This window comes from Helianthus annuus, chromosome 10, assembly GCF_002127325.2.
Source record: "Helianthus annuus cultivar XRQ/B chromosome 10, HanXRQr2.0-SUNRISE, whole genome shotgun sequence".
In the NCBI taxonomy this organism is placed as follows: domain Eukaryota; kingdom Viridiplantae; phylum Streptophyta; class Magnoliopsida; order Asterales; family Asteraceae; genus Helianthus; species Helianthus annuus.
Window position 1 is genome coordinate 180,716,190 of NC_035442.2, and position 16,608 is coordinate 180,732,797.

At 36.0% G+C, this 16,608-nt stretch overlaps 3 protein-coding genes across 3 annotated transcripts; 1 reads left to right on the forward strand and 2 right to left on the reverse strand.

Moving 5' to 3' along the window:
* Positions 1–4,178: 4,178 nt before the first annotated feature.
* On the forward strand, positions 4,179–5,492 carry LOC110883617 (formin-like protein 14). The gene has a single exon (XM_022131339.1). The coding sequence runs from the start codon at positions 4,179–4,181 to the stop codon at positions 5,490–5,492; it is 1,314 nt and encodes a 437-aa protein (XP_021987031.1).
* A 1,067-nt stretch (positions 5,493–6,559) lies between these two features.
* LOC110886987 (glycerophosphocholine acyltransferase 1) lies at positions 6,560–9,837 on the reverse strand. Its single transcript, XM_022134877.2, has 8 exons — positions 9,289–9,837; positions 9,074–9,172; positions 8,859–8,916; positions 8,669–8,769; positions 8,488–8,583; positions 8,325–8,418; positions 7,949–8,186; positions 6,560–7,081 (listed from the first exon to the last, which is right to left on the reverse strand). Exons 1-8 carry the CDS (start codon positions 9,373–9,375, stop codon positions 6,745–6,747), a joined length of 1,110 nt encoding a protein of 369 aa, XP_021990569.1. The 5' UTR covers positions 9,376–9,837; the 3' UTR covers positions 6,560–6,744.
* A 1,210-nt stretch (positions 9,838–11,047) lies between these two features.
* Positions 11,048–15,294, reverse strand: LOC110886988 (PHD finger protein ALFIN-LIKE 4). The gene is made up of 5 exons (XM_022134878.2): positions 15,021–15,294; positions 14,855–14,887; positions 13,304–13,532; positions 12,739–12,859; positions 11,048–11,515 (listed from the first exon to the last, which is right to left on the reverse strand). Exons 1-5 carry the CDS (start codon positions 15,124–15,126, stop codon positions 11,243–11,245), a joined length of 762 nt encoding a protein of 253 aa, XP_021990570.1. The 5' UTR covers positions 15,127–15,294; the 3' UTR covers positions 11,048–11,242.
* Between the last annotated feature and the right edge of the window lie 1,314 nt (positions 15,295–16,608).

Below are 16,608 nucleotides of genomic sequence, written 5' to 3' on the forward strand. Positions count from 1 at the left end.
GTTGAAAATGGGTAAAAAAAACCCGGTTCCGGGTTTTATAACAGAAATGCATACCCAACCCCTACCCGGTTCCAGGTTTTATTTTCGGGTCCGGGTTTTATAAAAAACCCGGTTTTATAATACCCGGTTCCAGGTTTTATTTTCGAGTCCGGGTTCGGGTTTTTTGTACACCACTAGTACAAGTTGGTAAATTGGTTATGCCGTAATGGTAGAAGCTCATATAGTTAGCTCATAGACCACGACACATAGTCCAAGGGTTAAGATATTGGTGTAGTGCTTTTTCTTAAGTAGAAGCCCATAAAATCATACTCGCCTTTTTGTTTGATTATATTTGCATGGCCCGGTATCACACTGATGCACACTTCAGCTCTTATTTCATTAATGGTGAAATCCCCCTTTTTCTATTTCATCAAGCAAGCAAGCAAGAACCTTTCTAATTCTTTCCTTGGTTTATCAGGTAATCCCTTAAATGGGAGTGTTCTTAATCTAAACGGGTTTATAGAATCTTGAAGTTTTTATTTAAATAAGATATTTGGAGAGGGTGTAGGGGCCTTGGAGTTTTTACTTTGTTTTCGGCCAAAAACGATTGAGCTTGGCCGCCTGTTTCCTTAATTTTTTTTCTGTATGATTAATCACATTATTTACGATGATAAAACACAACACCTTCTTTTTTAACGACAAATGTTACTACTTTACACCAATACTAAAATACCCTTATGTTTATGTTTGAACAAGGGACATCTCCTTTAAAAGGTCCGTGTCTAACAAGTGAGCTAGTCCCATTTGATTTTAGTTAATTCTCAAGATATATATGTATTTTTTTAACTTGTATTTTCAATCATTAAAAGAGTAATTCATGTTAAACACATAATTTCTATACATCTTATTTAAGATGTTTTAATACTAATAATAACAATATTTATAAATAATGAGATATATTGACCTGACATAAAATTTGATGATCTAATAGCTTAGGGTGAACGGAATGGACGGTAAAGTGGGGCGGTAAATCTGTTTACCGAGCGGTAACACCGCCGCCAACCCCCTTACCGTTCGGTGTCATTTATTTATCGGTGAACCTATACCGATCGACAATGGAGCGAGTTTTGACTGTTAGAGACATTCAACGGCTATATTGCCGTTTAAAACAAAAAAAAAAATAATTGTTTTTTAAATTTAACTATAAATACCAAACATAAATTCATACCCAAACCAAACCAAAAAATACCAAACATTTACCCAATCATTTCAAAACAAAATGGCGGATGAAATCCCTTTGTTTTTTCCACCCGATAGTAGCGACGCATCATCCGATAGTTCGGGGGGAGGGGGGGGGGGGCGCCCCCTCCCGCCCCAAGGAAGTTGCGCCCATGATCTCAACTAACTTGAAATATCGCTTAATAAGTCTATAATTTTAAACAGTTTGAAGTTTCTAACGCTTTTTAACATCGTGTAACAATATATATACTATGATAAACGCGTGGGTTTCATTTAGTTTCATGCCCATCTCAAACCCACGTAAACTACTAAGCTCAATCTCATACTTGATCACATATTTGAATACACGTCTCATTACTTGTGATGGTGATGAATGTTTTTATGTATAAAATATTCTCTTGGTCGTTGGTCTTCGTTTATTTCCATCCCTATCTAAGTGATTTAAATATTTAATCATAGATGATTATGAAAATAATAAACTGAAAAGCCTGGTTTTGTACATGATGGATGATGATATGGAGCGACAGGTGGAAGGAGGCCAGCTGTTGAGGTAACTTGGCAGAGACTATATATTTACATGTCATTTTCATTTTTCTAGTGTTCACTTGACTTTATACATACATTGCTTCTTTAATTTAAATAAAATGGAGACGGATGCTTTGTTTGATAGTTTATTGCCACGAAGCGCTGAGTGACAATATTCTAGTTCTAGTATATAATATTCGATTTCTTCCGTCCAGTTTTGCAGTTTTGTCACATTTTTGAAAATCAAGTTATTATTATTTATATAACAACCAACGAAAATCTTATGCTATTAGTTTATAAGCTAATAAGAAACCTCACGTCTTTTGCTTGGTAATTAAGAATGTTTTTATTAAGGGGGAGAGGGTGGTTATTACTTGCAAAAATTTCATCACTTACAACATTCAATCAAGTTCCGCCATCTCATCAACCATTATTCCATCACTCAGACTATCTACAATGCATCGGCCTGCATTTACTACATGTATCCTAGTCATCACTTCACATCAGCTTTTTACACATTCTTAACATATGTACTCTTTCTCACATGAATGTATAGTGTCACACTCATAATAAGGTCTAAGAGAGACCAATCTAGAGAGAACATGGGTGCAGGAACCGAACATGATCTGTTGATTATATCTATAAACATGGGTCAAAATATAGAATCTAATCCTGTTTATTCAATCATAACGTAAATATAGATACCAAGTTAGAAACACTTACTTGTAGAAGTGGTCATCTTTGAAGGCGAAGATAAGGTCATGATTCTCGTTATGGTACCTTGGGTTGATGGATCACCTTAGAGAGAATTTTAGTATTGGTGTTCTTATGAAGTTGTTCATCTCTTATGATCAAATATATATATAACATCAAAATGAATGATGATCATGAATAGTGATCGGTTATGAAAACTCTTTACATTCTCTATTAAAGGTACCTAAAGGGAAATCATAATTGCCCCTTAAACTAATCAATAATTACAATTACTACCATCAAGTAATTGTCGGGGACTAGTTATGTCACATTGGTAATGTTACCAAATGATGCGTAAGGCCACATCAACGGGTTATTTCTAACATAATCAACTTAACCACGAGGAAGGTGAAACAGAAAAATTAAAAAGAAAATCACACCGATATGGTTTATAGACCTAATTGAACGTTTTTTAAATATCCATTGCTTTCAAAAGAAGAAAAAAAGGAAAAGAAAATAGTGCATGGTGCACTTCATTAAAGGAAGCTGCTTTTAATTTATTAATATTAATCGAATATTTGAAACAACTCTAAAAGGGTAAAAAGAAATTGAAAAGGTAATATGATGTTAATCTTATAGGTCGTGCAAATTGCTTTAAGATTTGCTAGTTGTTTTCGACAAGCCCACCAAAAGAAACCAAAGTATACTAGTTAAAGTTTTTTTTTTTTTTTTATTCATATAAAATCGAGTGAATATTATATATTAATTTTTAAAAAAAGATATTGGAAGAGTATCTAATGGTTTAATTTTAATTCGAATAAAGCAATGTAAATAGTAAATAAACCTCATATTTATGATCCATTTAGAAAGAATCATGTTTGATTTAGATATTTATTTTTATTTATAAGTTCATTTTAATGCAAACTTACACATTCATATCACTCTTGCCCATAATTAAACTTAAACTCTCACCACTTTAAAAGAGTGAGACCATTTCAACACCTTCATTCTAACCTTTCTAAATTGTATAGCAAACTAATTTGTATCCATTTAAGTTTTACAACAAATCACACTGAGTGACTCTTAAAAGCTTTAATCGACGCCACAATGGTCACCGCTCACCATTGAGACACCTACACTCTTATTAGATACATAATCAGTATCTTTTGTTAACCATTATATACTTCTATTAACGAAAAGTGTATTTTTTTCAACAATCTAAAAGGGGAAATATAATAACAAACGTTACATTAATAAAAGAAAACCGGTTTTAAGTAAAAGAAATTAAAAACCGGATAGACACTTGGTACCTTTTACTATAAAAGATATAACTATAGGAAAATGTCAAAGTGAGCATATAACCATATGTACAGCTATAAATCACCTACGAGTTCCCAAGAGGGGTGGAAAGTTTCAAACCAAGATGTAGAGTACAGTTGTTACAATCTGGTTGAAATTTTCAAATCATTGGATTGGAGAGATACCATACCATGAATGATGTGTTGAGTTTGAGGTGAATACAAATAATTATTGTGTATTATTAAAAGAAATTTGCAAATTATTTGAAAATGTCGATACAAGACAAAAAACAAATGCAATGTTTTATTGCTTGGAAGATTTATGATTTAATGATTTAAAAACTACATACCAACGCCACCAACACCACTATATATCTCCCTTGTGTTTCCACTTTTGGTCTACACTTTAAAAGCAAGCACTAACTTAAGTTTAAACTCATACCCATGGAGCCAGACCCCGACTCTTCACCGGCCTTGTGGTTCCAACCACCAGTCACCACTACTCGCCGCCGCAGTACACCACTGATCGACCCGGTTTTTCTCATAATCCTCATTCCAGTCCTTGCACTGCTATTTTTCTTCATATGCATCCCTCCATTTTTATCTCATGCTTCACATATTCTCAACCCAAAGTCCACCTGGGATTCCCTTAACATGTTCCTTGTTCTTTTCGCAATCCTTTGCGGTCTCATGTCTCGTAAAGACGAAGACGACGTTACATTAACATCTTCCAGTGCTAGTTTTGTAGCAGAGGGTAGTGATCATAGTAGTGTCGGTTCCGATAGGAAAGTGATGCCGTATGGGTATTTTGATGTGGAAACTTTAAGGGAAAGTGAGAATTCGAATCAGAATGAAGAAGATGATGAGGTAGTTAATTCCGATGTGAAGGAGATTCCTGTGGATACTTTCGTGGTTACTTCAAATGCCGCAGAACAACCTCATTCTTTCCGAAGCGTTGGAAAGGATGTGAAGTTTAATGTTCCAACAAAAATTGAATCTGATGATTCAAATAAAGTCATGATATCTTCTTATCCTCCACCGCCACCTCCACCACCACCGATGAAGCTTAGATCGCATCATAAACATAAGACATTGGAGCGGAAAGTAAGTGATGCTACGAAAGAGATAGCTACAGCCATATCTTCACTCTATAATCACAGGAAAAAGAAGAGCAAACGGCCGCCACCACCACCACCCTCCGTGTTACGAAATCCGTTCAAGAGAATTTACTCCGTTCCTGCAACTGTTCCACCGCCCAGCTCGATTTTCAACAACATATTCAAATCCGGCAACAAAAGCAAGCGATTTCTTTTACCGTCCCCTGCTCCTCCCTCTTCAAGCATGATAAAAACTGGAACAAAGAGTAAGCGTTTCAATGCTTCCTCACCACCTCCACTACCCCCACCAAGATACACTATGAGCACAGGAAAACCACCTCTACCAACCAGAACTAGCAGTTACAACGAAAGTGGTTCACAGTCTCCAATGCCGCCTCCGCCGCCTCCGTTTAAGGTGTCGGATATGAAGTTTGAGGTTCGTGGTGATTTTGTTAAGATACGGAGCGCTCACAGTTCTGCGTGTAGTTCACCAGACCATGATATTGATGACCTTGTTGGTGGTGATCTAATTGGGCCGGGTTCTCGGCTGATTTGTTTTCCTAGCCCGGATGTGGATGCTAAGGCTGATAGATTTATATCCAGGCTTAAAGATGAATGGAAAAAGGAAAAGATCAATTATGTGAACGAGAAATTGGGCTGAAGCCCAAAACAGCAAGATGTGGTCGAGAGAGAATTGCTTTCTACGATTTTGCCCCTCCCTTGAAATACAATCTTATGAGTTTGTACGTCAAGGGTTTACATGTGATGATGACGAGTGGTGAGACGTTTGGATTGTAGGGGTGTTACAGTAATTTCATCGCTCTTCACCGTCATTTCAAATCCCACGTTTCGGGATATCTTTTCTTTAGATCAAGTGACTCGGTTGTATAATAATATAATAAAAAGTAGCGTTAAGTGTTGAGAAGGTTTCCCATTTGGTTCAGTTAGAAGTATGTGTTGCATCATCCGCAGCGCTAAAGGCTTCACGTGTTTCTACTTGCCTCTACGTCGGCCTGGCTGCCCTTCTCTCATCCCTCCCTCCTAGACCCCGCCCAACTCGCCTTTCCACAACACCCCCCCCCCACCCACACACACACACACACATATGTAGCCTTCTTGGTCGTTCCCCTCCCACGGACCTCTCTACCTTGGCACTCAAGCACTCCGTTAAAGATGTCATATAAAACTAAACAAATATCTTGGAATCGTTTTTATATAGGTCATTTACAAAATTTGTTGATAGATTATGAAAAAAGTTTAATTCCTTTCATTTTCTCAAAATCTTTGCATAATCTAAAGGGTTATTGGATTTTAATAATCATAAGTTTTACCCGATGACCAATAATAATCCCAACTTCAAAAATTCCCTACAATAATCCCAACTTGTAAGATTTTGGCCGCCATCGATGCTTCTCTAACTAGGTTATAACCAAGTTAGTTTTTTGCTGACATAGCAGATGAGATGGACAAAACTTTGTTATTTGTTTACTTGGCTGCTTATGTGGCATATACCCACTAATAAGTTCTGATGGTGAGCACAAAAGAGGCTCGACAGGAAAGGAACAGATCAGAATGGTAAAATCATCTTAATGTAAACTTCTTGTTGCGAATTTCATATAATTTTGATAATAAGATTAAGGTGTGTGCAATAGACTGCAATTTAACCTTGTTTCGTGGTATCCTTGGCTAATACACTATTTCTTGCTTTTGCAAGTTGCAACGTTATTGTATGTAAAGCGGATCCTACTGCTTGTATGCCCAAGCATGAAGCACACATTCAAGTTTCAACAGCATACCTGGATTTGAAATAGTACAGAACACACATTTTCCTTTCAGCTGATTCTACAACTATAACAATATACACCAAACCAACATAACATAATAAACCAACAAATAAAATACAAAATGTAAGTTCAACTTTCATGTTCGGAAACCTGGGCTGGTGTCGGGTCTTGTTCTTGTAGAGGCGGCTGCACCACCTTTTGTTTTTTCTTCTCCTTGAGAACAACTTGTCTTGGCATGACTTCGAGTAAGAACGAACCGCCATTCCATACAGTTGCTGAAACCTTGAGAATTTGGAAAGCAAGGTGCAATTCGTATGACAGAAATATAGGGACCGTCAGTGCGGTTGTTGCTACAGTGAAAAGTCCTTGCAGAAGGATATACATAAAAGGACGGTTTTGATCTCCAAGCAAACCGCTTAATCGCCACCACAAGTTGTTCGCCTTTTGTGCCTTTTTAGAGAGTTCCCTATCGTATAACAATCAGTTAAGCCACATTAGAATATATGATCCAGTAAAAAAACTATCATATAACAACTATTTATATTAGGACAGAGGGAGTAGCGTCAAATAAAAAAAATATATATTTGTAATGGTAGCACATATCCGAATTGGGCAATAAATTAGGATCAAAGACTCGGCCCGAAAGAATTAATTATAATGGGATTAGGTAGGACCTTTGAGATAAAAGTGAAAAAAACAAGAGCAATAATGATAATGGGCCAAGTAAATCTAGTTTAATGTACTTCACAAACATTGTTCATTGCGCTTACTGTCTACTGAGTAGCGTACCAAAAAAGGGCAGCATTTAAGAAAGTAGATATATCTGGTCAATTGTCAAAAAAAACCATGTGGACCTTTACTGAATCAACATATAAGCCCCTGGACATTATCTTTAACGAGAAAAAAAAAACCTTTTCTATGTAAAATATACGAAACTGTAATCAGATATTGCTTGGTTAAGTACCTAAACCATATTGAAACATTATTTGCGTTAGGTTCTAAAAATCTATGGATTTCATAAATCAGACATAGAGTTCACTAAATTATGTTCACTTTCAGTCAAGTCCATCGCACTTCTAAATAACACGTTCCCGTATCTTCTAATAACGAAAATACATATAAATCTTGTGGGACCAAACGAATATATACATATAAATCTTGTGGGACCAAAGGAATATCAGCAAACATAACGAACTTCTCACCTTCACAAGAAATTCTAAAACAGATGCCATTGCAGTTTTTATAAACGCTATGTATCATGTTATTTTATTTTATTTTATTTGTCAGTTAACAAAATAGAGGAAAAAACTAAAAGAAAACTAAGATAGATAACCTGTAAGAAGTCATGACTTCAGGATCCCTTAATAACCTCTGTCTTCGAAGAACATTGACGATGAGAAAATAAAGAGCTTGCCAAAGGCTATAAGCAATTAACGGGACCATAAATAACCATTGCCACAAAAATGATCTGTCTCCAACATAAGGCCATGAGGCCCTACGTGCAGTTCCTTCCGGGTGCATTGCTTCAAAGAAGGCTGGGTCCCACCATCTTATTGTAAAGAACACTACCCCTATAAATAACCCAACAAAGAGAGACATAATTTGTTTTTAAAAGCTAAGTTCATAGGATTAGGTAATAACTAACAAGTATAAAGTGTGAAACAGTTTATTTAACAATGTCATAATCAAGAAGCTGCGTAACAACTCACCTGGTAAAAGATGTATAAGGACGCTTACAAGTTTGTCCACGGAACTAAAGACTAAACTACAACGCCAAACAATCAATGCCCATGCTAGTGGACCCTACAGACGAACAAACATTCAAGATGATTAGTTACTAAAAAAATGCAAAGTAAAGCAACATATAGTTACCTCTGCAAATGAGAAGCAAACCATGAAAAGCTTTTCGTTTTTAGGATAAAACAAAAGCATGATCAAGAAGATGGTGTTGGCATAATAGCAAAAATCCTGCATATTGTATTAAACATAGTTAGGTAAGGAACTTGATTACTATATGCAAAAAACATTAATATCAGGTTAAATTAAAACTTACCAGCAGATAGTAATGCCATTTCTTGTACCGATAATAAATCCACCTAAGTGGAACGAACGTGATATAGAATAAACAGTACACATATCGGATATCTTGTGGCCCTGAAATGAAGTAGGACCAACTGTGAGATTAACAAACTTCTTGCTGGAAAATTTCATAATGGTAAATCAACAAGACATGTACTACTCACTTGCACCCAAAATAAAGCAAAAACCCCCAAATGCAAAGACACCCATAAAATGAGTAACCTACAAGCCACAAAGAAAAAAACAAATTGGACATAGATGTTGATGTTAGTCCCAATACAGAAACCCTCAGAGATGGTCAGTTTTTGACTTGTGATGTCAACTATCATGATACAAAATGCAAATTCTGGAAACAACAAAGAGATTTGTATTTATATACCTTAGTGATAAAACTTTCATGTTCTTCAGCCTGTTTGGCGATTTTAACAGCTTGTTTGGACAAGATTTCCTTGGTTTTTTCTTTCGTCTCTGCAACTCTCTACACAAACAAACAAACAAACAACAAACTCCCAATTCAAACCCAATCAACAAATATTACATATTAGCAGAATCAGAATCATATTGAAATGAAAAGCAAAGCAAAGCAAAGCATACCCTGGATCGATCTTTTAACCTGTCCTTGACGGTTTGAAAGCCATGGCCATTAGATTGATAATCTTCCGTGTCTTCATTGCTCGACATGGTGGTATCTTTTCCAGAGTTGAATATGATTTTGCTTTTGCCCCCCTTTTAAATATCTTCGAACTAAGAAGGGTCTAGATAGATCGGTATGGGTTGGGGTTTGGAAGATGTAAGGCGGTTTCTTCACTGATCGAAGAAACTTATTATTAAACTAACTAAAACCTACTTAATAATTCATTCTATTCAATTGAATTATTGGGTAATTGACGAGTGTTCGTTGATGTGTCACGTAGATACCAAATCTCGATTAACAAGCTTATGTCGTCTTGATAAAAGTATCAACTTTAACCCGCCGGTCACGTTATCAGATTTCATCTTACCTTAATTTTAACCCGACATTTATACTATTATTTTGGACAGGATTGAATAATATATATTTTAAGTCAGTTGTTCTGAGTATAATTTAGGTTATCACCCCGTGAAGAGGATAAGGCCATCATCTTGATGTCTGCCACATGTCCTGATGATGATGAGAATATATTTTTGAGGAATTTCAGTTTGCCGGATGATTAGAGAGGCGTGTAGTCACTCTCAGACCAAATTATTTCGGTGGTTCACCCGAATAATTCAATCGGATACAACTCTGATTTCGAGAATAGAACCAGTGTATGTTTTTGTGTGCGAACTTTGAACCAGGAAAATGATCAAAAAACCGTGTATTCGAATTTGGGGGTGTTTACAGATAACTGCCTCTGGCAGCTCGACCCCAGCTAGGAGCTCTGCCCCTTGGACCCCGCCAGGGGCTGCCGCCCCTTGGACCCTGCTCCCAGGGGCGCTGCCCCCTTGGAACCCCCGTAGAGTACGGGCTCCGCCCGTACACTTGAATAATAATAACTCAAACAAGCGTGCACTCCCGCACCTCCTAACTTGCTTGATGTGTGTTATCATTCGCTTTGATCACCAAGTCAATCCCCGATCACACTAAAATTGATCACCAAGTCAATCCCCGATTACACTAAAATATCTAACATATATTATTATAATTCATATCATAATAAAAAACTTAATATGTAATTGGTTGGTATAGTTCTGATATAATCACTGTGAAAATTGGATCAAATGCCAAAACTACGGTTAAAAGTGTGAATGTTCAGTTTCGGTTACATAAGGTGCTGATTGGCATTTACACAAACTTCAATTATCTGTAGAATATTTAACCCGACCCTTACTGACTTCTTTTTAAGTGTGTGTTTGCAACCAAGAGAAGAAACTGTATTTGAAATTACTCAATACCATGGGGATAAACTACTTTGCTTTTGAGGCTAAACCCTCTATATATTCATTTAGTTTTGTTAATGTTTTGTGGTGTGTAGATATAGATTAAGAAATGAAGAGGTAAAAAGGAGCAATGAAACTCGGGAATTGATCGAACGAGACTCATTTTATAAAGTAATGTAAATAATTTTGAACCGGATTCCGATCATGACTAACGGGAATGACCACATCACAAGAAGATTTTTTTTTGTATTTGAAAAATAAAATCATTCCCATGGAAGAATTTCATGAACCTCACATCACACTATCCACAACCACAAGATAGTTCCAATTTACAAACTGGCCAACCAAGGCTAAACAAACGGGTCCAGTCCTTGGTCTGGTTTCTCCATGAATCTGGTTTTCAGCCCAAGCCCAAGCCCAGTACTAAGCATAACTTCAAAGCTTTAGAAACAGATTGAAACTACAATGACTTAACACAAACATAACATGCAAAACTTCTAACTTAAAAAGAGTATGAAAAAGATAGATGAACAAATGTTATCATGAAGTAGGTCTCAACGAGTCTAACAAGTCGGTGGATCATACTAGAAGCTTACCAAGTCTCAAAATCATATCAGATGGTTAAATAGGAGAGACTGACTGACTGCAATCATGGACGTGCTCGCTTATTGCTACTACATGAAGGACACTTGTACTGTTTGATGTGTTCAGCTCTTGCAGGTGTAATTTTCACACACTTGCCATGAAACCACCTCTCACATATATCACAGCAGATCCAGAATTCATCAGATGCATAATTCTCTCCACAAGCTCCGCATAACGTATCTCCATGTTCATCTTCATCTTCATACTCCAATTCATCATCTTCTTCATCCTCTTTTCCTTGCATCTTTGTGTATTTCATCTGGGATTCAGATCCTCTCTGCATTGATGGAGTAATTTAATTATATGAAAATAATACAATTATTAATCAGGTATTAAAAATAATTTATTATACTTATTGCTATTACTATTATAGTTATTACTATTACTACCATGAACTCTAATTTCATTTCCTGCCAACCAAACACATGTCCGATTCTTCTAATACAATTTTTGAACAAACACCCCCTTAAGGAAGTGAAATGCTTTTTAAGTGTATACATTAGCCTTCTGTCATAACAATATAAGTAGAGCTGTAAACGAACTGAACGAACACGAACAAGGCCTTGTTCATGTTCGTTCGTTAAGGAAATAAATGTGTTCGCGAACGGTTCATGAACACTTAACGAACGAGATTTTATGTTCGTGTTCGTTCATTAAGGAAATGAGCATGTTCACGAACAGTTCACGAACACAAACGAACGCAAATATATTTGGCGAACGCAACGAATGATAAAGGTGGATAGCCCAGAGAGTAGCACTGGAACATAAATCCCTTATTGTGGAATGGAGCTCGATCGCATTCGTAGATGTAAATAATGAGAAAGGAAAGAGAAATGATGCATAAACAATGTGAAATAGGGTTTCTTAATTTAATTGTTAGGGTAATAAAATAAATAAAAGTCTAATAATATAAAACGTATAGATAAAATATGTGAAAGTACAAAAATCTTTAATTAAAACCCAAACATACGAACATAAATGAACGCAACTGAATGAATGTTCATGAACGCGTTCACGAACACCTTACCGAATGTTCACGAACACAATTGAACGAACGAGACCTCTGTTCATGTTCGTTCATTTAACTAATCGAACGAAATTTTTTGTTCATGTTCGTTCGTTTGTTAAACGAACGAACATAAACGAACTTCCCGCCGAACGGTTCACGAACTGTCCGCTCAACGTTCAGTTCGTTTTCAGCTCGTTTGCAGCCCTAAATATAAGTGAACCCATACATTTTTTAAGGTATTGGCATACAAAATTTATAATAACTTTACTTAATCAAGTTGAAGTTATGATTACTCTTAGGCATTAGCGTGTCTCAAACTAATAGGATAACAAAAAAAAACTGCTAAGTGCTAACATGCATGAATGACTGACTGATAGTTACTGAAGCCGAACTGGAAATTAAGATTGTGGTGAAGGGACAACAGTTGAATTACTAAAATGCATGAACAGATAATTCTAGTAAATTAAACTATATAGAAGTGAGCTTTTTACCCCTTTTGTGTTTGACTTGGATTTAGTGCTGCTATGATTAGAGATGGTCTGTTTCTTGCAATATCCGGCCACAACCTCAAAGATAGTTGGGAGATCATTTATCATATTGAAGAGACGTTTCCTGCATTAGAAAATGAAACCATTACTCACAAGAAAGATAACAGAACTGACTAGTGTGCGTGTTAGATAGTTTTTGCCTAAAACCAAAATCAAACAAAAAATATTCGGTCTGTGGAGTTTATAAACTAAAAGTATCAATTAAAAAGTATGTTATTCATTTCATCCCAATCTAACGGCTGGAATGTAAAACATAACATACTGAACTGCAAAAGCACGAAATTCAAATCTATTGTAAGAATCCGACCAACAAGAAACTGAACCCCAACAAAACATTTGTTTTTAATAATGATATACTTAAATTTGGATTTAGTTTTTTATAATAAATAATTTTCGTAATAGTTCGTTTATTATTATAACATGTTGCTAACTAATGCACTTTTCCCTTTTTCAAAATGGTTTGTTTTTTCCACTTTTTTACACATCCGTATATAAAAAAAAGATATACCTGTCTGATTTGTCAAAACCAAATCTTGCACCAAAATAATAAGCCACAGAAAGCAACCATGCATCACTATGAACAGCAACGAGAGACAGCCAATCATTTTCAGGCATTCCATCGCGTGCAAAGTTAATTCCTAATGCAGGTTCAGGGAGCTCTGGGGGCACCTCTTCTGCTGGTAAGTTAACTTCCCATTGTTCACTAGGGAACCCATACAGGCAAAGGTTTTCTTTCTCTGAAATATCAATTATTACAATGTACAAACAATTTTAAAACTAAAAACTAAGAACGATAAGGCAGTTGACCTAAAAGGAACCTGAGTGTACGTTACATATATGGCGATGAACCTGATAAGATTAAAAAACAAAAACAATAACTTTGTATAGTTTAGTTGCTCTTCTAACATTTCTCCGTTTTATTATCATTCTTTTAGGGTTTGTTTGGTTGGCTGCAATGGAATGAAAAAGAACTGAAATTGACGGGGTATTGGAATGGAGCAAGATAATGCAATGGGAGATGACATTCCATTATCATTTTTGATTGGCAGGTAAAAGTGAAATGAGTTTGAGTATTAACTTCTATATTATATATGAAGATTTAAGACAATATGTAATCTTGTTCTACATCTACTTTACACATTATTTGATAAAAGTTATCACACTTTTGTATGAAAAAATACAGATTAAAATTAACAAAAACGATTTATAGCCACAACCTATGCAGTTAATATTGGTGATATATCGGTTATATCGGTCCCTTAGTAAAATATCGGTGTCAAATATCGGTACCGATATTACCGGAAATATTGGCCGATATTTGACCGATATCACCGATATTTGACCGATATATCACTGATATATCACTGAATTATTGGTGTTAAATTGCTATATATATAAATTCTGCATTATATTAAAATTACATATATCCCACATATCTCTCACCGAGATAACCTATATTTCAAATATCGGTCCTTGACCGATATCCGATATTTTACCACATTAACTGCATAGGCCACAACTACAAATATAATAAAAAGAATACATTCTGGTTACTTGCATTAATAAAAGGAATACTTTCTAGTACTTGTAAAACGAACACGAAGATTTAAAGTGGTTCGGTCGGTGTGACCTCGTCCACTATACTGCAACTAGGCAAATTATTAATCAGGGGCTCCAAAAATTACAAGTACAATACTATCAATATAGAGACTAGTAACTTAATCCCCAAGTTAGGCTCAAGCCCGCATAGAACCCATTAGGGTCGGCTACCACTAACGAGACTACATCACCCAACAATCTTCCATATCAGTATATTTGTTATGAATCAATCAAACCCACTCTTCTGATTCGATACTCCAACCATTCACTTACTAACAGATTATTTAGCTATTATATGTTGTATCTCAAAGCATTATTAACTGTATTAAATCAGAAACTAATTGTTTTGAAGATACACAGCCAAACTTTGGAACAACAGAAACATATACTGATATATTATCCAATTTAAAGATGTATTTTCTACACAATTCAATTAATAAAACATACGCACAAAACATACCTGGATCGCATTGCCGATAAAACCGTTCAACATCTGCACAGATAGGAACATTATCAGAATGCAGAATTCAACGCTATACAGAAACCCTAACTTCATGAAAACTAAAACGAGCACGATTAAATAAGATATAAATAAAAGGAAAACAAAGGAAAGATGTTCAGCACACCGGTTGTGAGAGCTTTTATCAAGCCGTTACGACGGCCTTGAAAATCTCTGTAAACTTCTTCGACGGTTCTCGGATTGTATACGCCACCACGACCTCCACCGTCCATTGTGGTCGTTCTCCGTACAGATTTGTTGCAGTATGTGATTTAACCGAAAACTGAAATCAATTGGAAGGAAGGAAGGAAAGAGATCGTAGAGGAGGAGGGATTTGGGGAGGTTTATTTTTATTTTTATAAACAGAACAGAACAGACAGAGCAAAATACTCGTGTTTACTTTCCCTTCAGATTCGCCAACGTGGATTTTATTTATTGGTTTCTTTTTCATGACGTGGAAATGGCGTTTGAAACCTCCTCCTCAACCCGATTTGGAGGTGCGAAATAAATGTAAAAGATAATGTTAAGGTATTAATTAGTTTTTTATATAAGTTTGAAATAATAATATTTTGATTAAATTGTCAAAATTGTTCCTGAAGTTTGGTTATGTTTGTCAATTTTATTCAAAATAACTTTTTTTTACCATATTGTTCTTCACTTTTTGGATTTTTTGTCATTTTCATCCAAACATCTAACTTTTTTGTTAAAATCGTCCCTGAGGTTTGTGAGTTTTTGCCATTTTTATCCAAATATGTGACAGAACAAACAACCTAAATTAGACATTTGGATGAAATAACAGAAAAATCTCAAAAGTGAAGGACAAAATGGTATAAAAAAATTGTTGGATGAAATTGATAAATATGTCCAAACCTTAGGGATGATTTTGACAATTTACTCATATATTTTTATTCATTTACAAAGATAAATAAAGTGATCACCTTCTTAAATTAAAGTGGACCACCCAAACTTAGCTTTGAACCGGTCGGTGACGTTGTTTGAAATTACAATGTTGAGTTGTTCTTAAATGGGTATGGGGCTTGGGTTGGGACGTGGGTTGGGGGAAAACGCCTAAGCCACCACCATAGGTGGGCTTGGGTTGGGGCGTGGCCCTTGGGGCTTGGGTTTCAAGCCGGGCGTAGGGCGGGAGTGACATGCTAGCTGGCTGGCTCTTATTCGCTTACCCCGCCATGTCATAGCGGGCCATTTTGAACATTTTGAAAGTTTGAATTTTTAATAATATGTCACGCGGTGTACCCAACCCAAGCCCAACCCACGTCCCGCCATACCTTGCGGACACGTTACTAGGCGGTGAGGGGGGCTTCCATTCTACGTGTCAACTCATGCCCCAACCCAAGCCCAACCCAAGTCCCACCATACCCCACAGTCTTATGATCAGGCTCCTCCCCCACCCATCTATCCACCACCTAAACTTTTCATTCAATGACATCAAATCTAGTTGGACAAACCGATTTAATAAATATGACGTGTTATTATATAGATGTGTGTTATAACTAATGAAAATCGTAGATTAAACATGTGACACGCCCCATTATATAGGGTTAAAGGTTTTTTTTTAAAGCTCAAAGTTAGTTACACTTAAACTTAGCAAGTTAGACGCATTGTTGAAAGTAGTTGGATATCTCATCGTAAGAGCATTTACAATGGGCTAATGGGAAGGAGAAAGATAGGTTCGTGTGAAGTATGTTAATTCGTCG

Coding starts and splice junctions, on each gene's coding strand:
- LOC110883617 (XM_022131339.1), top strand. CDS start 4,179: ATGGAGCCAGACCCCGACTCTTCACCGGCCTTGTGGTTCCAACCACCA.
- LOC110886987 (XM_022134877.2), bottom strand. CDS start 9,375: ATGTCGAGCAATGAAGACACGGAAGATTATCAATCTAATGGCCATGGC. Junction 9,173..9,288: donor GGTTAAAAGATCGATCCAGG/GTATGCTTTGCT, acceptor TTGTTTGTGTAG/AGAGTTGCAGAGACGAAAGA. Junction 8,419..8,487: donor TTTGCTTCTCATTTGCAGAG/GTAACTATATGT, acceptor GTTCGTCTGTAG/GGTCCACTAGCATGGGCATT.
- LOC110886988 (XM_022134878.2), bottom strand. CDS start 15,126: ATGGACGGTGGAGGTCGTGGTGGCGTATACAATCCGAGAACCGTCGAA. Junction 14,888..15,020: donor GATAAAAGCTCTCACAACCG/GTGTGCTGAACA, acceptor CTATCTGTGCAG/ATGTTGAACGGTTTTATCGG. Junction 13,533..14,854: donor TTATCGGCAATGCGATCCAG/GTATGTTTTGTG, acceptor TTGATATTTCAG/AGAAAGAAAACCTTTGCCTG.